Source organism: Orbicella faveolata, unplaced genomic scaffold, assembly GCF_042242905.1.
Source record: "Orbicella faveolata isolate gen_17 unplaced genomic scaffold, um_ofav_v1 contig_1, whole genome shotgun sequence".
Classification (NCBI taxonomy): Eukaryota; Metazoa; Cnidaria; class Anthozoa; order Scleractinia; family Merulinidae; genus Orbicella; species Orbicella faveolata.
Genome location: NW_028301536.1, coordinates 36366353 through 36388251, shown reverse-complemented (window position 1 = coordinate 36388251; position 21899 = coordinate 36366353). Strand labels below are relative to the sequence as shown.

The following is a 21899-nucleotide window of genomic DNA, read 5'->3' as shown; positions in this document are numbered from 1 at the left end:
ATTCAAAGCACACAATCCTTTTGTGCACACCATATTTCTCATAAATGGAATGAATGTTAATGTCGCTATATAAAGATGCGTGAAATGGCACACCCATTTAAGCGTCGGTCGCCGTTCCAGTGAAGGGAAGGCACGGGCGAGGACATGTTCGTCAATGTCCCTTCTTCAGGCAAGTTTATGTCTCCTCGTCCTCTTTTGTGTGAATTCTTGTATCATGTCCTTGTCGAACAGCTGTCCACGGTTGTAATTCTTGGCTTTCAGTTTGGACTCTATCATGTTGTTGTCCCGTTTAGCTTTCCACGTAGTAATCAGCCTTGCTTCATTGTTATGTTTCTATTCTTGGCTGATCAGATCTTTTATAGATCCTACATTTACCGGCGGTATTTTCGTTTGCGTTCCCTTGCATCACTGTCAAGTTAGTGAAAGAATTTCGAGGAATTGGACGGAAAGAACGTCCGCTCATGCAAACCTCCTACGGGAGAGTACTCGGTGGATACAGGAACCCATCATAGAATCTAAGCGTGTTCACAAATCCACAATATAATGTTACTAAGATCTCATTTAGTGATATTATAAATATTTTCTTCCTTGGCTCCTGGTGGATGCGATTCGGAATATTGTTTTGGCTCAGTGTCGTCGACGAATCTTGTTAGACTCGATTACCAGCCACCCGGGGGTGGGGTGGGGGAGAAGAGACACTCCCATATAAAAAGTAGGGGTTCTCCGTTCTCGTCGGCAATTTTGAAAAGAACCTCTAAGAGGTACTAAGGTCCGATGTTGTGGGCGTGGCTTTAAATGTTTGTTGTATGTTATTCGGCTCAATACCATAAAAGGTATCGAAAAAGTTCCCGGTGTGGACCTTTTGAGGCTTAATACTCCAAGAGGTACCAAACCGCTTTTTAACCCCCCCCCCCCCCCAGAAAGGTACGAAGAGCTCCCCCGTCCTTTTTATATGGGTGTCCCCTCCCGGAAACAGCCGTTGTCGGGAGCCTAGTGAGAAAGGAGCCTAGTGAGAAAGTCAGTTAATTTTTCTGTATCTTTTTTTTTTCGTAAAATAATTGATGCAAATGAACGAGCACCTCAAAGGTAGTGATTTGGCCGCCATGAAGCCAGTTCAGCACAAAATCTCGCAGAGAAGTGAAAAAACGTTGATTTATTTTTCTTGAAAATAGAGCACTCACATTTATTTTTGCCATTTTGGATGATCGTGCAGGGCTGGTGACGTCACGAGAAACATCGCTCGAGCTAAATCTTTCAGTTTGGCCCAAGTAAAACACTTGAAAACCAGAGGAAAAAATTAATGTGACTTCGCACAAGGGCTAATTTTGTTATTCCCTACAATTTTCACCGGCTTTTTACAACCAGTTCTTCACAAAATTACAACTCAAGATCAGTTTAAGAGCCGTGCTCGCCCCAGGCCAGGCGGTTAAGAACAAAACATGATACATCAGTTCTTATCGCATTATTACTTTTTATTAATTTTATAATTCAAACTTAGTCATAACAATTACAATTTCCTCAAATGTGATTGGTGCATAAACTGCTGTATTTTGCTCTAATTAATCTGCAAAGTTGTAATTGGACAGTGTAATCGGAGAGTTGGCTGTAATCGGACAGTTACATGAGCCAATCAATTTAAGTCCTCTCCATTAAATCCACCAATCACAACATTGATTACAATCACTATAGTAACCAATTCAAGAGACTGACTTTGTAAAATTGTGGAGATTTGGTCTCGGGTGACTGTTTTGAAAGAAAATAACAGCCATTTTGCAAGCTTTTCTCCATGTTTTTAATTATGATATTTAAAAAAAACTTTTATTTTTGTGGGAAATTGTAATTGCTATGATTAATTGGTAACAGGACATCGAGTCCAAAACTTTATTTTTCGCCATAAATCGGTCCAATTGACCATTCTTAGTCTCTAACGAGCAAAATTTGGCTCGATGAATGAATTCATACATTTTTGGTTAAATCTGTCCTTCTCCACAACCCGAGTATCAGGCTTTTCGATTTTGAGATATTTAGTGATACAAATCGGGTGCGAGGTGATGAAATGATTTCGAGTCCAATTTTAGATTAAATAAGCAATAGTAAATTTTTCAAAGCCTTAAAGAAATGCACTCGCCCTAGTGGCTCGTGCAATTTGTAGTCTGAAATGTTTACGGGTGCTTATTTATCCCAAGTTGCACAAGAAAAATAATCTTATTACTTGCTAATAATATACAAGAAATTTAATTCCAACTTCCTGAACCTGTTTGGGAATAATTGAAGTCTCAACCAATCAGCAAGCTGAAATTTTTGCAGGTATATTATTACGAGAGAAATAGGGTCGCGGAGAACCAATCACATTGCGCTGATGACCGCTATTAAAATCTTCACACGTATAAAGAGTTGCGAAGACATACTGTACTAAGCGTTCAGAAAATAAAACACAAAACAACACATGCATTCCTTTGCTTTTTTAATATTTTACGTGAGTTCTCTCTCCTACACTCACAAAATACTCTTGCCTGAACAAGAAATTGAATCATTCTACGACCGTTATCAAAATAGAAATTCGGAGCACAGATGAAAAACACGGACACGATTGTGGCGAGTTCAAATTTTCTCTACGTGCACAACAAAAGTACAACGAAGTGAATTTCACACAAGCATGTTTTCTCTTTCACCGTAAGTAGTGATAAAAATAGACATTTCATTATTCAGTTGAAACTGGCAGCAAATTCACAGTGGCGAACACAGGTACAGAATTCTTGGTCCGTAACCGTAGTCGCTTATTCTTCTACCCAAATAAACAGTTAGTCAGTGCTAGTAACATCTGTGCTTATTATAATTGTTCTCTTTACGACAGATGAGACACGTTTAGGCGGAGTAGCCAAATTCCTTCGCGTCATCTTCAGTGAAATCTCCATAACGCCAGAGGTTTATCTGGAAACAAGAGAGAAAGCGCACCATTTTAGTAATACTTGTCAAGCTGTACGACCTTTAATCGCCGTCCAATGGCGAAGTCACTGGTTTTCACTTACTTGCGTGTAAAGCGAATGCGGAAATTTGCGCCGTCAAAAGAGAGAGCTCGCAGACGGGAATGGGAACATACGCAGATTCCGCTAATCATCCTTGTTCTGACATATTTTCGCTAAAACTTGTTATTGGGAAAGTCATAACTTTTCTATTTCAGATGTAGCAGCAAGAGCCTACCCTAGCTTTCCTCGCACCATCCTGAGCTCGGTAATACTCCTCCATGAGCTTCTGCAGACGTTTCTCCTTCCTCTTCTCAACAGTGACCAGACCGTCCGTGACCAGAGATTTAGCGATATCATCTCCATTCTCTTGTACCAGCGTCACATAATCCTAACGACACAAAAACACGAAATACTATCTAACCAACTCGATATGCTATGCTATGAGGTAGGTGCTCTAAATAACAGCTTCTTCGGTTAGCTGGTGATGCTTTTGTAGAAAATGTCATGGGTTTAAACCTGTTGGCACTCTCATCTTTTAACCGAGCTTTCTTCGCGCTTGAATTGTTTTACAACGCTGTAAAACGTGAATGCACTACCAAATGTAAGTATCATTTTGGCTTACCTGACCTGCAGTTTTGTACTCCACATTAAGCATAAACTGCCTGTTCTGAAGAATAAAAACAGAGATAAATCAGCGCTATGTTTGCTTCATCTCAACAGCAAGAAAACAGAACAAAATGGCACGGACTCCTATACGGTGTTTTTAACAAGAGATACTTACAATGATCAGATTCCTAAAGGAATACAAAGCGTCAGCAACTTGCTCAACCTAAGGAAGAGAAAGAGAGAAAATATAAGAAATACGAGACATGGATACTTTATTTAAGAAGCAGCCATTTCCGAATTCTTTCACAAAATAAAGCCATGAGATGACATAACTGTGTGTACATACCCTCGCGAGTGTCTGTTATGTGATCAAATTTTGTAAAAGAGTTTTTCAAATCTAAGTTTTCCTCAAATAGAATCAATATGTTAGCAGGAAGACAGTTACCAAGGATAACAAATCAACAACCAAAGAAGGAATTTTTGTTCACGCACAACCAAATTCTCTGAACTACCATTAAAATAAACTTATCGCTACCAGTAGGGAGAATTGATATTTCAAGTTTGACCCTGGTGCATGTTGATCCGGAATTATCGCTGCATAAAAAGACGAGCAGTATACAACGGTCATTACTTACGTCCTTTGGAAGTTCAATAAATGCCATATTGTATTCGTGTGCTTGAGGAGGAAAACTGAAGAAGAATAAATATTAATTCTTAGGTGCTGAGTTGATTTAAAACTGTGGAAAATAACATAAAACTATTTCAAGACAAATGCTGTCAGCAGGTTTACCTATGCAGTTCACGAACAGCGCTAATCTCCTTCCCAGCATTCAAATTTTCCAGTGCCCATTTATACATCTGGTCACAAGTGTAGGAAATTTCCATTCTTTACGTACAGTAATATGTCCCTCTGTACCTCCTTTAATACCCCCATGCAATGTCGACAAAACACACTTCTCATCTGACAGAAGTTGGATTTATCGTTTCCCAACATTACCACGGAGAACGGGGGTGCTGAAATATACTCTGTAGTCACTCTGTAGCTTTTACGGCGGAATGATTTCAAGTTTTGGTGCATTTTCCATTTTTGAGTGGTTGCGGGTAGCAAGAGACATTGAGAGAGTACGGTGTCTTGCACAAGAACACACCACAATGTCCTCGGGCAGGGTTCGAACCAGGGGCCCGTTTCTGGAAGGTCCCAAACAGCTTTCGTACTTGAAAAGCTGCAGCAAAATCTCAAATCTTATGTTTACAGAGCTGTTTTATGCACATATTCTTAATATGAACAGAGGTTCCCTTCATACAAGAAGTTTCATGCGTATACACCTCTCTGCCTTTCAATACCAATTAACTAAAAATGGCTTTGCGGGCCCGAAAAGTTCGAGAAACGGGCCCCAGGACCACTCGATCCAGACACCAGGGCGTTGACCATTAGGTGACCGCGCCTGCCACAGCGCCAGGGGGCAACGTGGAAATGCTGGTGTCGTGTCCGATGTGCTGAGCGCGACAAAATAGGCTCTTTGCAGCTAAGCCATCACGTGACCTACTTTTCATAAAATTATGGGCTATAACTCAAAGAATGCCAGAAATGGAAAATCGAAAATATCAAAATGGCCAAGTTTGAGGCCCCCGTCATCAGAGAATGAGATTTTATGACGGTCTGAATTTTTGAAAGAATAAGAAGATTTGTCTGGAAAAAGTTGTTGGAGAGCAAGACCTTGCTCTCCACCAACATTTTCCATACAAATCCTCTAAATTTTCCGAAAATTCAAACTGTGCTATAAACTTACTCGTTAATTCCTGGGGCCTTAAACTTGGCCATTTTGGTATTTTCGATGCGCTCTTTCCATTTCTGGCATTCTTTAAGTTATAGCCCATAATACAAAATTTGTGGCCCCAGCTGCAAAGGGCCTATTAAAATAAAGAATGCCATTTGCATACCCGAGCAATAGGGTAATAATTAAGTTAAATGAACAGTTTTAGCTGGGTTACCTGTGGAATGCTGAAGGCAAAGGACACAGCTTGGATAATGGTAACACTTCTTTCTGCAATATACGTGAAATAATGAAACTAGTGAATAAAACAAAACGTTAAATTCAAAAGGTGAGGATGTATAACACAGCCCAGCGTACAGGGTCTGCATCTTTTAGTCTGCCTGTCCTACTCCTGACTATGAAAATTAACTGATGATGATGGCATGTGAACTACAAAAAATTGTGAGAATTTCTCCTCAACTACTATAGTTCAGCCACCAGGCAAAACGTTTTAATTAATGAAGCTGCGCAAACGTCTGTTAAGTTCATTCCGATACTTACGTTTCCATAATCGATGTAAAACACATGAATTTCTTTGGGAGATGCCACGCCTTCTACTCGCGCTCTGTACCTGAACACAAAACAGCGCAAGGAGAAGTGACTAAAGAGCTACCACTTCACTGCTACAGTAACAAGCAATTACCTTCACCCTGAGAAATTCCCCCCCGCCCCCACCCCTAATAAATGACATCACTGCTAAGGTGAAAAGTACATACCCTCACTATTATACCTCCCTGCGGCGGAGTGCAATAATATGACGTACCAACCTGAGACCCTGGGAACGAGGTTGATGACGTACATGATTAAACGAGGGATGTGCTCAGTTGGATGGAAAGGGTACAAAAGGCGGAGGGGTGGGTGGGGGGGGGGGGGGAAGCGGCAGGAGTAAGTTTCTTCTCTATTGATAGAGTCGACAAACTTGTCAGTAACATACCAGTTATTATCCACAAACAAAGCTGCACACAAGTCTCCTTTTCTCGCTGTGTATGAACCGGGTAGAGGTGGATTACTGCTGAGTTCATTATGAAGATCATCCATGAGCTTCTCTAGCTGGCCACCTAATGAAAAATAAGAACGATGGGATTTCGCTTTTTATTAATTCGGTCGCTATTTCCTGTCTTAAACTCCCAGCTGTATTTATCTCAAAGAGAGAGAATGCATTCAGCATATACCAAACTGCCAATGAAACTCTGTAATTATCGAATGAGCGCTACATTTTTCATTGTCATCAACACATGCATATCTTTTGTCTCTTCAACTATGAAAAACCATTCCGCTTGCTACACGAAGAATCCGTCTGCTTACCTGAGTCAACATGTTGCGCCCAAAACGAGAGACTCTGCTTTGTTTCTGTGACAATGACCTGTAAACAAGACACAACAGGGAATAAGGCACTCTATAAGATAAATAACAAAAGCCCTGAGAAACATCAGTCTGTTATTAAACATTACAAGTATAACAAACCTTCTTATAATTGCATTTCCTCTCTGTTTCCTCGACGACAACAATATTTTTAGGTTCTTCGTAATTTGCCCATAACTGAAAACGAAAAAACTGGCGTTAAAAAAACACACTCTTGAAACTGGCGTCGCTTGGCGACTTTTTCCTTCGAAATAGTTCATGAAACAAAATCGCCATTTCGACAAATCCTCGAAGAAGCCGAAGACTTTCCGATTCTCATTGTCCAATCAAAACTAAGCACGAGCACTTCCCGGATAGTAAATAGCGCACATCCCTTCAGGAAACCGCGCGCTTAGTTCTCTTCATTTATAGCACTTAAATGGCGCAGCGCAATTTACAACTATTATCAAGGATGCATCATAATGAAGATCAGTCCTTCAAAGAATTGATGCTCGCCACCAACTGAAAGCAACACGTTTTTCAAAACCATTTTCTTGCTCTCTATATTCTCGCTCAAGTACTGTGGATGAATTTCTACACTTGCGCTCGATAACTACTTCAAATTGTACTCTATTTCAAATCTTGACACAGGCTGGAGTACAAGTACCTTAAGTTTCTGTGATTTTGCTTGTTCCTCAGCCTGTGTAAGCTGATGATAATAACTGGAGCGTTCTGCTGTGAAGTGGACTTGTGAAAGACCAGCCTGCAAACAGACAAACAGAACAAAGGTATGTCAAACAATGAACGCCATACTAGCCCCGTTCAAAGCAGTCCACAGTTAATTCTGTCACTGCAAGAATATGTTAGTGCTAACTGTCATAGTTACTGCGAAATTCTACCATTTCATCACAAGATACAAGGTTTCCTGGCTCAGGCTGTTCAAAGGACGGATAACGCTCTCCGCCGGAATCATGGCGACCAGCAGCCAAGCCAACATGTTAACAAGCACTAAGATAATGTGGTGATACAAACAATTCTTATGAACTTATTGGATCACTAAATTCTTAAACCCGATGTTATAGGAATTGTAAAATATCATAGCAAATGCACAGTAATGAGTAATAGAAATTTACTGTTTGCGAACTCAGTACTCTAAGAGCTAAGAAGAGGAAAGATTCATTTTACCTCGACCAGTGCAACAGAAAGATTCGTGTTATCCACAAATAACCAACCAATGAAATTACCAGCCTTGTCAATTGCTTCAACTTGTACTTCAACCTAATACGTTGTTAGGAAAAACAAACAAATACATGTGCCAAAAACACCATGATTACACAAACGCTCAAAATAAGTTTATCTCGCAGAATCAGTATATCAAACTGAATCTCGTTCAGTTTCGAAATTCTGTTTCATTTAACACCCCATTTCATGGTGGTTTAATTACCTCTCTTTGCATACAGAGATCCTTGGTAAAACTCAGAGCTTCATCACCGTACGGCTCTCCTTCGGCAGCGATAATTCCTTGTGATGTGACAATTCTACCAGCACGAGGACATGTGATACCTAAAAACACGAGTAAATAAACAGAAGTAAACAATTGAACTTACAGACCGACATGCGGAAGAACCAGCAGAACTTAAGAAGGCGAAATGTTAATACAGGATAGTCGGAAAGAAATATTAATTTAAAACGTAAAATTTGCTTCCGTCGTGATCCTTTTTGTCACTGTTCGGTTGAGCTACAGCATTGTCTTAAATTGTTTGCACATCACTCATCAACTGCCAGTTTCTTCCGGGTAGGGAGGGGTGCGCGCATGAGTAGACGAGCTTTAGTCCTGCCAGTCCTCCAAATGAACGAACGCATGCCGCCAGACGAAACGTAGAGATCGCCACGAGATCAGCGCAGTTCATCCGCGCTCGGTGAACTGTCCGTCACACAACTACGAATGGTAGGAATTTGAAGATCACTTACCAGCAACAAGGAAAGTGATAAGGCAAGTCTCCTTTGGTAGATACAATCTTAGTCTTGAACCACTGGCAACAAACTGCGAGAAAGAGCAATTAAACGATGTGAGTATTGAACATCAGGTTTTGCAACTTTTCGGTGAGGTTTTCTGTTTATATTGTTTGTCCTTCAGCTTTGAATTTGAATAATCTCAAACCACACAGAACATAAGCAGTGAAAAACATTTTTATAAATTAATACTTCGGTTAACTTAAATTCTGGGTTAGCGTTACCCGGGTTTTGGGCAACCCAGCCCAGGGGCCCGTTTCCCGAAAGCCCCAGGATCTTTTCGGACCGAAAAGCCATTTTCAAACAATCGGTATTTAAAGACAGCGAGGTGTAAACGCCTGAAACTTCTTGTATCAAGAGAACCTCTGTTCACATTTAGAATATATGAATAAAACAGCTTTGTAGTCAAAAGGTTTGAGATTTTGCTACGGCTTTTCGGGTGCGAAAACTCTCTGGGACCTGCGAGAAACGGGCCCCTGGAGATAAAAATCCGAATTTTCTCCATAAACTACAGTTTATACGATCACTCACTTCAACTATTCCTGAAGATCTTCCTGCTCGTTGTAAGAAAGGTAAGAATTGTTTCGCCTTCGTTGGTTCCTAAAATAAAATGCAATTACAGCGTCAAGAATTAAGTAAATCTCTATGAAAGCCCGAAAATTCCCAGAAAACAAGGATCATAAAAGAGATACTTTTAGACTTCTTTGTCAAGTGCCATTAATTAGTTTGACTAAAATTTCGCGGACACAGGAGATAACTAAAGGAAAATAATAGCAAGGGCGCAAACATTTGGTTATGTGTAGGTAACTACTACTGTGAGCGAATGTTGACTTCAAGATTCACGCCAGCGTGAGGCTGAATGCGCCAATATTAAGAAGTAAAACGCGTGCACTTTGATGGGACAGAAAACACTTCTTGCATCTCGCCCAATCCCACTCTACGCATTTATACTCTCCCCAGACCCTTTTCCAGAAAGCGCGAACATACGAACTCACACAAGACTGAGGATTGGTTTAGAGTCAAGGCAACTGTTAATTCAAGGATTCACTGACTCACCCCAGACAGATCTGCCACTCTGTGTATGGGTGATTCTTTCTTACTGTGTAATCCTTTACCATTCTTAATTGCACGCGTCTCGGCTGCTAACAAGTCATCGTAACATGAAGACCGCTGATCATCGTCCTGCCGGTGACGTAGCGCAGTCGCGAATCCTTTACTGATCAGAGCTTCAGCTATGTTAATACCACTGATAGTCACTGTAGCGCATGTTCTCTCAGGGAAACCATCGCTTGGAGGCTTGATGTAATCAACTTTAACGTTAACCTGAAATAAAGAGAACAGAACAGCGCAATCAGGACAGAGGGTAGTAACTTTATCATTCGGAATAAAATTTACCGTTAAAGCACAATTTTACACTCAAAAACGCAAAAAATCAACGCCACTTCAGTTCCGCCGCTTTTCATTGCCTCGAACTTTGTAAGAATATAAAGCGGGAATGTGCAGGTCTTTTCTAAGAAAACTTTTCAAAACGAGCAGAGGTTAAATCAAATTACGAGCAGATAAACTAAGTGGATAATAGTTGTTAAATTATCAATGTGTATGCAGTGCACAATATTTGTGCCGATGACTGTCTTAATTCTGGACTGGGACTGATGGATTTCGGAAACTTGAGACGTTAAGCTGCAGTTTTGGCGTGAACGACGGCAGGAACTGCGCGTGCTCAGTGTGTTGTGCGCGCTCACTGCTGTGGGATTGCTGTGGATGTTTTACCTTGAAATGACACTAAGAACAACACAGCAGCGGACAAAGACAAAGTTTGAACTCAACGTCACTACTAATGTCACGGTATTGCACATGTAAGTGCATTTTTGTTGGAGTTAGAGAGGTAACGCATGAAAGTAACAATTACTTCCAACATTTTCACTCAGCAAGTTTGCTCCAACGAAGAACTAACGATGAAAGCACCAGCTTTGCTAACTTCGCTACAGCGGTTATCATACAGTAGCAATCAAGTTGATAATTTACCGAAAACTCTAAATGAGTTAACTAAGACGAAGAGGTGTTCGTTACCTTTTTGCCGACTAATTTCTTTCTAAGGAATTCTCTGGCCTCAAACATGTAAGGAACATCATACAATGGTCTGGGCTTCCTGTTATCTTTAGCGTTCGTGATAGTGTCCTGTGCAACAAATCAAGACAGACAAAGTGAGGATTACAGAATAGTTTGAAGAGAAGCATGTGGGTTTCTCACATCCAGGGATTGTCACTCTACAAACATTTGACCATCTCTCCTCCTCTTAGCAGTTTTTAAAATAAAAACAATCCTGATTGATTTTCAGCTTAAAAACGAACCTTGCTACAATACAGTAACGATTGTGACAAAGCACTAAACCGCGCTAAGAGCGTTGCCACATTGGATAGCAGAAGGTCCTGAACTCCACAGTTTCCAACTTGGTAAAGCGTAAAAAAAAAATATATATATATATATATAAACAAGACAAAGACGTTTCTGAAAGCGCTACAATTTGATTGACGAATCACTAACCATACCTGTGTGCCATCCTCTTTGGGGATTAACCTACAACACCGAAAGATCAAAACAATGTTTTCATTTCCTCTAGTCCTTAAATCAGTGCAACTCAAAAACAGACATAGAATCTCCTATTCAGAACAAATACAAAAATATTCTCACTTGGGTGTACAAAAGGCTAAAGACAGAAGTCAAAGATTTAATTTTTGCCGCAAAAGTCATTCTTTATAACCTCTCCATTGTACTACTAACAAACGCCAGCAGCGTAAGGTTCGATCATTAGCGCTACATGTATATCAGGCATGTTACTTGTAGCATCTGAAATCAGCTTCGATTTTACTTGAAAGATCCTTGAGTATTTCAGGGAAAAAAAAAATACATTTACCAAAAAAATATGCAAGTGAATTCAGTTCATTACAGCTACAGTACCTGGGCGGTCGTAAGCTCGAGAAATGAATTTTCTTTTGTACTCCATCTGCAGTTTTAACGACCAAAGCATCCGCATTTACACATTCTACAACCTGCACATAAAACGTATAATAATTATTAGGTGAATAGAAATGTTAAGGAAAACATGTCTGTTCATTCATGAAGCACGATTCGAACCTTTGCCGTAAACCGTGACGCACAGTGCACGGGTGTTTTGCGTGACTTAAATTCCAGTGCTGTTAGTCCGAGATACTGGGGAGTTTACGAAACCACGACGGCAACGGCGACGGGAATGTCACTGAACAAAAGAATTAATGAGTAGTACAATGGCTGCGCACGTGCGTTATAATTCTTGGTACATTTCTTTGCCGTCCTCTGCAAGACAACGACGTGAAATGACTAAATTTTGCGTTGTCTGGAGGACGTGAACCAAGATGGCTAATTTTTAAAGTTTTTATTTCAAATTTATCGCTGTGTTCCGGATTTAGTTTTGCGATAGCTTTGACAGTGATAAACAAAGTAAATGACTTTAGAGTATCGCGAGATTCGTAGGTAAAATATAAATTCATTTTTTAATCGACGTTGTCCTCGGCGTCGCCGTCGTGCTTTCGTAAACTCCCTAATGTATCTCTTCCACCGGGGGGGGGGGGGGGGGGGGATACTCCCATATATGGGCTATATAGGTATGTGCGGCCCTAAAAGGTATAGTCTTTTTAGCCCTTTTTGGTCATAAATAGGGTATCGATTTTGACCATTTTGGTCTTAAATAGGGTATGGTTTTTGTAGTTCTAGTCTTGAATTGGGTAGTGTTGTTTAGAAGAAGCTACTTTTTCATCATTATGGATAAGACCACAAACAAAAACCTTTCAAAATTATGTTTAGGGCAACTGTGGTCTGGTCATAAGTAGGGTAGGGAAAATCGCAGATTTTGGTCATAAATAGAGTAAGGGTTTTGGGAAGCGGGCCCCACACCTGCACAAAATTTTTCTGGGATTGCCCTCCCCCCCTGCCCCCCGCCCCCTCCCCCCTCCGCCGGGAGCTATTCACGAAATGCAGTTTTTCCCCTTCGTCGCGCCATTTAATTGATATGAACAACGCTTATTCCGACTAGCACAGAAATCCAGTTCACTCTTGGGAAGGAAACTAGGGACTTGAAATATTCTGCGTAACCGTCTTCACTTACCTTTCCAGTAAACTCTTTGTTTTGAATGGGGACTATCGGCGCACTTGGTACATAGTCTTTCCATAATCGAAGCCTCTTTTCTCTGGCAAATCTACAAAACACAACAAACCTGTTAACAAAAACTTCAAAAAACAATCCTGGAAAAACGGAATACGTATATGTTATGATAAAATGACCGACCGGAGAGCTTGTTTGCAGGCTAATTGCCATACGACACAACTTACTTTTCTGCAGTCCGCAGTTTGTCATGTCCTTTAGAGAGAACTGCCATGCTCCAGTCAACACAACGGGCAAATCCCTCACGGAGTAACAATTCAGCAATATTACCAGCCTAAAGGATGTACAACGTAATAAATCAACAACTCAATTCAATAGCCATAAGTTATATTTTTGTGTTATCAGACTGGCCAATGGTAGCTTTGTTTGTGTGTTTTTGTCTTTTTTTACGTAGCTTTGTTTTTGCTCGAAGGGAATAGTTACACGCTTACAACCTGTTGTTTGTCCTCTCTACCTAAAGCGTGTTAATTTCGCCTTTCCCGTGAACGAGTGAATTATTTTTGGCATACGTTCTGATACATTTTCTCTAAATTTCGGGAAAAAACAACACATGCAATCATACCAAGTCGACGTTTTTTGTTGTTTGACTCTCATGAACATTTACATCCGAAACTCGTAAACTACATGTAGCTAGAAACCTACTACATATGGGTTATTGACCAAACGTGAGGTCAAGATGGCTGGATATTGGCCAAGTTCTTGTTTATGGACCGAGACGAGGACAAGGTCAATAAACACACACACAAAAATAAACGAGGCCAATATCCAGCCATCTTGACCAAACGAGCTTTGTCATTAAAGGGTTTATTACTGTCTATGCTTTCGGGGAAATTTTTCCTTCCGGGACACAGCGCGTTATGCCGAACGGGCAACATAGCACCATCTTACCCGTTCAGGTAGCCAATCACAGTGCAGGATTTGGTTTGCCTTGCCCACTGACATAGCTGGTCATATAACTACAAGAGTTTATGATATGACACCAGGGTTATAGTATAACTTACTGGATGAATAATGGACCCAAGGAAATTCTGATTGGATACACCTGAGGGAAGGATAATACTCATTAGTTATTGAGTTTTCGAAAATTTGTCTTTAATATTCAAGAGTCTAGTTTTTCAGCTGCAATTTAACTAAAAGTAACTGGAATTCAACTCTTATATGTGAACTATATACAATGTGTGAATTTTATTAATTTTATACCTTCTAGAATTATTTTGACTTCTCTTTGTAACAAACGGCTCTCTGTGAAAAACTTGGCCTGGCAAAAAAATGTGAACAAGGCTCCATATTAGTCAACATTCCATCTCAATACCATGAGGTACAATGTGCATGGCATGGAGTGGGGGGAAGGCTTATGCACATTGTACACAACAAGATAGACATTGATTCAATAAACCTCAGTTGAATTTGCCACTGTAGGAACAGTTGCCACAACATGATAAAAGTGTTCCCATGTTCACCAACTGTTTATCTAGCTCAAATTGAATTTGTTCACTCTGTTTACTTCAGTGTTTTACAAAATAATGTTTCAGGCAACTTGTTTAATATCTTTTTCAAGAAAATTCCCATATATTAAGTACCCTGGGTACCAAAGGTTTTTTCTTGCACGCGGCAGACGGAAATACTTCGATTCACTTTGGCTGCCGAAATGACCGACACCAGAAATCGCACAAGAAAAACCTCTGGAACCTAGGGTATGATATTAAGCTGCACAGAAACAAAAAATTCTCATCACAGTGTTCTTGGCACAAAAATGAAAAAATAATTTGCTGAAAATAATTGTACGTGGTGATTACCTCGTCAGCAAATGGCTCTGGAATTTCTTTGTCTCCCTCGCGTCTGATCATTGGGCACTGTAATTGAAAATGTGTTACTGTAGAAAACAATCATCATGTACCTACATTGTACATACATGTACAGCCATTCAGTAGTTAATTGTCTGGGTGTACTTCAAATTTTGGGGGGAACCCTACATCAGACTGTAAAGTTCTGTACAGCACATATCAATTTTAGAGATCAACATACCTTTATTCCTGTAATCATAACTGTCACGTGATAAAAGTCTGGCAGTAAAAATGCTCTTACTGTGCAACCATCACGAACATGTTCAATAACAGCTATAGAATTAAATAAAGATATAAAATTATTTACTGCATATTTACATGTGTATGCCATATTGCAATATTGTGTTGTATGGGCAAATCTTTTATAAGTGAACTTCTTTAAAAGGAAAAATTTCTTCAAGTTGATCAAACAAGGGAAGTGAAGTATACACATAAAAATATGTTTAGTATGTTAAATAAATAGTAAATACAACCTTTCCATAATACTCTTCAGGTTATTCCTCAGAATTGCATTGCGCATCCCTACTGTACACGATTTTCGCATCATTAGCACGTGCTCGCAAACACATGCACATACGAAATGGTGGCTTTTTCTGAACGACTTGGCTTGCAAGAGACAAATGATCATTTTTTCTTGGAAATGAGTATGGGGACCTAACAATTTTTTTACTTAGTTTGAATGCAGTGATCACCTACTTTCTATACAGTGAATATAGACCAATTTCTATTGCAGAGTAACAAATTATCACTGAAAAAGAGAGCATAGCAAGCACTTGTAAACAATAAGATGTGCCCTCAAGAACACTGCGTGCTTGGAACATGTTGAATCCCTGTCGACTAAATATAGGTACCTTTATCATGAAACATACATCAAATTGCTCCTTAACATTGATGCAATACATCCATAGTTGTATTTCTCACTAAACTTTCCCCCTATTTTTCTGCTCTCACAAAGCATAAAGTGAGTTGTTCAAGTATAAACGTTTCTAAAAGAAGATAATTTAAGAAATTATTGGGTTTATTGAGGGTCTTCCTGTTCCTAAACGAATACCGGGACCCCCCTTTTTATTTCAAAATTTCAGTTCTCTTGATATACTGTAAGCAGCCAAAAAGCAAAATTTGAATGAAAATCTATTGTGCGTTCTTTTTCGGGGAATGACCTTAAATGCAATTGAGAAGAAATTTATCATAAAGCTGATGCTTACCATTAAATTCCTTTCCATTATTGGCATCAAGAAAATGTCTTGGGTTCTCCACATTCCATGTGATTTCTCTGATGTGCTATAATTTGATATACATATAAAACATGATACATTATCATACAGTCATGTACATGTACTTTAATAGTTTTTTTTTCTGTTCAATTTGCCACTGACAAGGGAACTTTTGGGAGAATTTGACTGATTCTTAGATGAGCATTTTTGCATTCACTATATGCATGCCATCTGACAGGGTGCAGAAAAATATAACAAATTATGTGGAAATTTTCGGAGGAAAATGCAGAAAAATGTGTTGATTTAAGCGGAAAACAGACTGGATTATACAGAAATTTCAATACTTAACAAAACTGATGATGAAGTCTGAACAACAGTGAAACAAAAAGCACTTCAAAGTCTCACCCACAATTTAAGCTCTTAATAGAATGCCCATCGTTTTTGTCAATTTTGACAAAAGCTTGATCTTTTAATGGTATTTGTTAACAGGTATTTCTTCATTTACACAGTTTTTCCATAGCATTTCGGCTCATTTTACGTGGCCATTTTGCATGCAGAATTCATTGCTGCATTTGTGGAATGTCCGTAGCTTAGTAACTAGGCATTTTCAACGGAACTAGTCTCAAGGCTCTTCACCTAAAAAGGTTGAAACGCCTGGAGGTTAATTTAAGGAGGTCAAGAACGAAATGGAGTGTTTTCGTCGCTGTTTTAGAAGAAAAGCTACTTTGAAATAATCAATCTCTTTGGAATTTTGGCTTGTGGGGTTGTAAGGCAGGTGCTTTATCATTAATACATGTATGGTACAATTTTTCTGTTTTATGCAGAAAAAAGCTCTGATGATACGGAGGACGCAGATGTTAGCAAATTATGTGGATCCGCACCACCACATTTTATGCTAAAGAAAGGTAAAATACTCACATCTGAGGTATCAGCAGCCCACTTTCCTTTTGCAACTGTTTTTGCCATTTCTTCTACGTCAATTAGCTTTGTTTGGTCACTAATCAAAACAACAATAAAATAGTATAATATATTTATTAAATATATATAAATTGACAAGTGTATATTAATTATTAACAAGCTGTATAATTATAGTGAACAGTCACTTTCAAGAGGTTCCACTCTGGGAAACTTTTTTTTTTCCAACTGCTGTTTATTGAAAATTTGTACAACATACAGGGTCTATTGAAAGTACAGTCTCTATAATACTACGTGTACAGTACTACATTGTAAAGTGATATCATGAAATACTCATACGCTCAAACAAGGCTTACTCTGATGGTTTGATGCCCCCACGTCTGACTTCCACAAGTCCTTCAGAAACTATAGCTTCTGTTACATTTTCAAGTTCATCTCCTAACAAGACAATGATAGTTCAAAAACAAATTCTAGATAATAAGTAAAGCCTTTTGAGCTCATAGCTGTATGTTACTAGTGCTTACGTGTACATGTAACTTGGGCTTTGCAGTATGATTAGTGCTCCCCCCTGGATGGGATGCTAGTTCATCACAGGCTTCTCCCCAACATTCTCTCAGCTTGACCCAGCTATTTGTTGGTACCCATTTATGTACCTGGGCAGAAATCAGAGAGGCACTACTGTACAAGTAATACACTGTAAAAGTGTCTAGCCCAAGAACACAACACATCCCTATATCCGGACCACTCAACCTGGAGTCCAGCGTAATTGACCACTGGATCTTCCATGTTAGGACACTGACAATGTTGAAATAATACAGGCATGTAATTATTTTCTGTTCCCCCAACCCCTAATCTCTTCATGCAAATGAAAACATGGAATTAATTAAAATAAGCAATGAATGAATAATTTACATTTGTGTACATGTACATGTATTTTTGTTTAGTTAATAATTTAATTGAAAAAGAATGCACTATGACTTTTTAATTATGAAAGTTGATTGAATGTACTGTACCTTTCTGTAAATAGATGCATCCATATTCTCGTCCTGTCCCAGGAACTTTGTATTCCACAGAGAATAATACTTCTTTGCCAATCAACTTCTTTCTGAGAAATTCTCGAGCTTCCCATGCAAAAGGCTGTTAAGTGTAAAACCAAATTTGTTAAATAAATTTAATTAAAACTAGTGAAAATCTACTGAGCTGCAGTACTTAGTGCTTGCCTAAATATAAGCTCCCAATGTACAAGATTGTCAATCTCTCCTTTACGTTCGCTTCACACATACATGTACAGTGGAATCCCACCTTATGGTCACCTTGTTAATACGGTCACCTGGTTATTACAGTATGGCCAGTGGTTTTTGTTCCCGTTAATCCGGCCACCTTGTCAACATGACCAACAGCCACATTCTGAAATCCCAAACTGTATAATCCTCTATAATGTTACACTGTTAACACAGCCACTTGAACCAGCCATGCTCATATTTCCATTGACATTAATGTATGTACTGATTAAAGTTTCAACTACTTTAAAAATCCTACCTGCATTTTGAATGCTTATTAAAGGAGAAGGTCACTCCAAAAAATGTATATTTTTTTGTCAATGCTAATAAAAACCTTGCACTAAGTTTAGTCACTTGCCAAAGTTTCAGCCTCTAAAGTGCAGGTTCTCCTTATGAAATTTGTCTCCAAAGAAGCCCAAAATTTGACATTGTTGCTGCTATTTTGAACAGTACTCAGCAGCCAGGCCATGTTTTCGTGACGTCATTCCATCCAAGAGATTTTGTCCAAATGGCTTCCAACAAGCCTTTTAACTACCACTCCAGATGGGTTACGGTTGCTCTTGAGTCATATTATTTTGAGCCAAACATGCTCCAAACTCCAAAATGATAGCATTGAAGATAGTGAAGTGGATAATTGTTTGTAAAAAGAAAAGTATTTTGCTGACCTTGTAAAGGATGCAAAGTCAGTTGCAGATTTTTCTCCTTCCCACCAATTTTGAGTCAGATGGAATGACGTCACATGAACAGGCCTGGCTGCCAAGACAGTTTCAAAATGGCGGCCTCCAAAATCCCTTCTTTTGAGATGAATTTCTTCTGGATAATGGCCATTTCAGAGGCTGAAACTTTGGTGAGTGTAAAAGCTGAATGTTTACTTGCTATAGGTGAAGACCAAAAAAGTAAGCTTTTTGGAGTGACCTTCTCCATTAGAGAAAAGTTGTTTAGAGACCATGAAATTTTATCCTACCCAGTATATACAGCCACCCCGTTAGTACTGTCAAATTTTCATGGCCCGCTGGTGACCGTATTAACAGGATTCCACTGTATTGATCTTTGATACATTTCATGATGCAATTCACTCAATCCAAACTCACTCAATCCAAAGACCAAGTATTAAAAATTAGACTTAACAATCACCTTGTAAAGTCTAGCCTTGAATACCCAATCACAGTTGTTGCAATCATGTACCTGTACTGTCTTGTGGTATTATCTGAATTATCTGTGAGTCCATTTACGTAACACGTTCATCTATCATGTACGTGTTAAGTAATGGTTTTGAGCCCAGGAGCATTGATCAGTGGTTTGTACTGTGATCACCTGAGTAAGGGTTGTTCTACAGAGAGCACTGTTGTTAGCTATGTACATGCAATTTATTTTATAAAAATAATCTTTTTAGCCCAGGGGTATCATTGAGTAGATCATCTGAACTGTGATCACCTACTATGCGCAAGAATTGTGCTACTAAAAGAACTATTGACAGCCATTTCAGCAAGTTGAGTAGAAGGCATCCTCATGTGAAGTTGATGACAACTTCCAATAAGGATTTCAGGACTAACCTCTCTCAGACAATATTATTACACTAATTAATCTTAAACATTACCACAGGTCTCTCCCATTTTGGCAAAGGTAAACATAACCAAATTAAACACATAATGTAAAGTACATTTGCATATACATTTCAATTCATTTCTGGAGAAATAGAGCACCAATTTGACAATAATAAGCCAAGGGCTAAATGCAATGTGCCCATTAGGGTATCCAAATTTTATACTAGACGCATTTAACATCTGAGACACTAAAGCCATCTGTTTATGCATCTTGACAACACCAAATGTATCTGTCTTGTTGAGTGTTTTTACAGTATATTAGCCATTTGAGACCATTCACTAGACCATATTCGTATTCCTGGTATTGAAATGGAACTAGCTTGCAACAGAGGTTAATACGGGGGAGTCTTTTCAAATGCAAATAGAGTTGCATAAAATGCAAGCTTAGAGTTCTAGTCCAATGCTGAGAATATGAATATGGTCTATTAAAATGTCTCTAGCATGAGTACAACCATTGCTAGTATGAACAAGACTTAAGTAAAGTCAGTAAATATACATTTGTATTTCTAAAATGGTTTATAAAATACATGGGGGTTATTGACCAAGCTTGTTCGGTGAAGATGGCTGGATGTTGGCTAAATTCACTTGTCCATGTTTATGGACCGAGACAGAGTCGAGGTGCGTAAACTCGCAAAAAAAAAAAGAAAGAAAAAAAAGAACAAGGTCAATATCCAGCCATCTTGACCGAACAAGCTCGGTTAATAAACAATTTATTATATGGCTTTCAGGGACAATTTTTCTTGCAGGACACTGCAGGTAGTCCAGAGAGAGCCAATCACCGTGGAAGGTCTGGTTCATTTTGCCCGCCCACAGAGCTAGCCATATATGATAATTCTTATAGTTACGCTTAGAAAAGTTGGCATGCTGTAAACGTACTGATTTTACTGATGAACTTAAAATTTGGGACATTTTGTTACAAAAGAAAATTAGAAATAAAATACAAATAGGCATTTGTAAAAATGATGCCAAGGAACATGATTTCATTAACAAAATATATTCTTTGTGTTTTCTGTGAAAATATTACAAAATCTCAGCTAATGTTAATTCTGTTTAATCTATAGAATGATAAGTAAATAAGTATATAAAGATACCTAGAAAATCCATAAAAGGGAAAATAACTGATCATTAGGACAAATTGGTATTAAAAATCCACATGTGGGATTCAAAGGGCGATCTTCGAAGTTATTGAAATAATAATAATATTTTAAGTTTACGGTCTTTCATCTTACAGTTAGAATCAAATTATTCGTCAATTTCGTGAAAAACGGCATGTGCCGCGATTTCTTTGCTAATTTGAAAAGTGATACACATCAGATATTTCTCGTGCCAACAGCAAAAGACTGCGGCACGTAACCGAATACGATTGGTCACATTGGAAAGTCATTCATAACGAAATGAACAAAACAAGGTATCTTTTTCTCACAACCAACGCATTAAACGAAGCAACTTGTTCACTTGTAATAGAATGAAAGATTTAGACCAGAAACCATGCAGTTAAACGGAATAAACACACAGAAAAAAGCTTACAACGGGTAAGAAGCCACAAAAACCAGAGCGCATCGCTAAACAATGTAGTAATGTAGCAAACCTCATCGCGTGTTTCGACGCTTCCCTCCACATTGGGATTAGATCTTCTTGCCAGTTTCGGTGCATTTACATTGGATAAGCACAACTGTCTTTCAGGGGGAGGCCCACCTCGGGGTTGTCCACGTATTACGACGCTATCTCCCGAAAGAACCTTCGTTGAGAAAAAAAATATAACAGCAAACTCAAGTTTATTGATTCCAGTCAACGGGTAGAGGTTTCTCAATTAATGCAAAACGTGGCATTTCAAAGCATCTAAAGTACTTCGACGTATAATAAACTTTAAAATTAGAACGGATTGTCATTGTATTACCTGTTTGACAATTCCACGATTCATCTGTATAGTCTGAGACATTATTATTTTTCGCTAAGAACCTAAATAACTCGCCACAAATTCAAAGGTAAAAGGAAAGAACTTTTTCACGCAGACTACTATATTTGGAGTTAGTATTACGTCAGTACCTTCCGGAAGAAAAAGTGCCGGAAGATATCGACTTCTTCCGATACAGTCCGAGGAGCC

At 38.9% G+C, this 21899-nt stretch overlaps 1 protein-coding gene across 1 annotated transcript; it reads right to left on the bottom strand.

Annotated features, from left to right (window-relative positions):
* Nucleotides 1-2447: 2447 nt before the first annotated feature.
* Nucleotides 2448-21838, bottom strand: LOC110065521 (staphylococcal nuclease domain-containing protein 1-like). The gene is made up of 31 exons (XM_020772673.2): nucleotides 21693-21838; nucleotides 21384-21533; nucleotides 17925-18048; nucleotides 17268-17349; nucleotides 16915-16993; nucleotides 15988-16063; nucleotides 14964-15055; nucleotides 14735-14791; nucleotides 14139-14196; nucleotides 13940-13980; nucleotides 13106-13212; nucleotides 12882-12972; nucleotides 11699-11790; nucleotides 11290-11317; nucleotides 10811-10918; nucleotides 9797-10063; nucleotides 9272-9340; nucleotides 8699-8771; nucleotides 8172-8290; nucleotides 7913-8005; nucleotides 7395-7490; nucleotides 6851-6925; nucleotides 6692-6749; nucleotides 6321-6444; nucleotides 5888-5957; nucleotides 5565-5617; nucleotides 4208-4262; nucleotides 3748-3795; nucleotides 3589-3633; nucleotides 3202-3354; nucleotides 2448-2931 (listed from the first exon to the last, which is right to left on the bottom strand). The coding sequence occupies exons 1-31, from the start codon at nucleotides 21732-21734 to the stop codon at nucleotides 2866-2868; spliced, it is 2691 nt and encodes an 896-aa protein (XP_020628332.2). The 5' UTR covers nucleotides 21735-21838; the 3' UTR covers nucleotides 2448-2865.
* Between the last annotated feature and the right edge of the window lie 61 nt (nucleotides 21839-21899).

Bases quoted from the DNA above. Each gene is read 5' to 3' on its own strand.
- LOC110065521 (XM_020772673.2), bottom strand. From the start codon at position 21,734: ATGTCTCAGACTATACAGATGAATCGTGGAATTGTCAAACAG. The intron at 6,445-6,691 runs GTAAGCAGACGG...ATTTTTCATTAG, and splicing joins GGCGCAACATGTTGACTCAG to GTGGCCAGCTAGAGAAGCTC. The intron at 4,263-5,564 runs GTAACCCAGCTA...ATTCTTCTTCAG, and splicing joins TTGCCTTCAGCATTCCACAG to TTTTCCTCCTCAAGCACACG.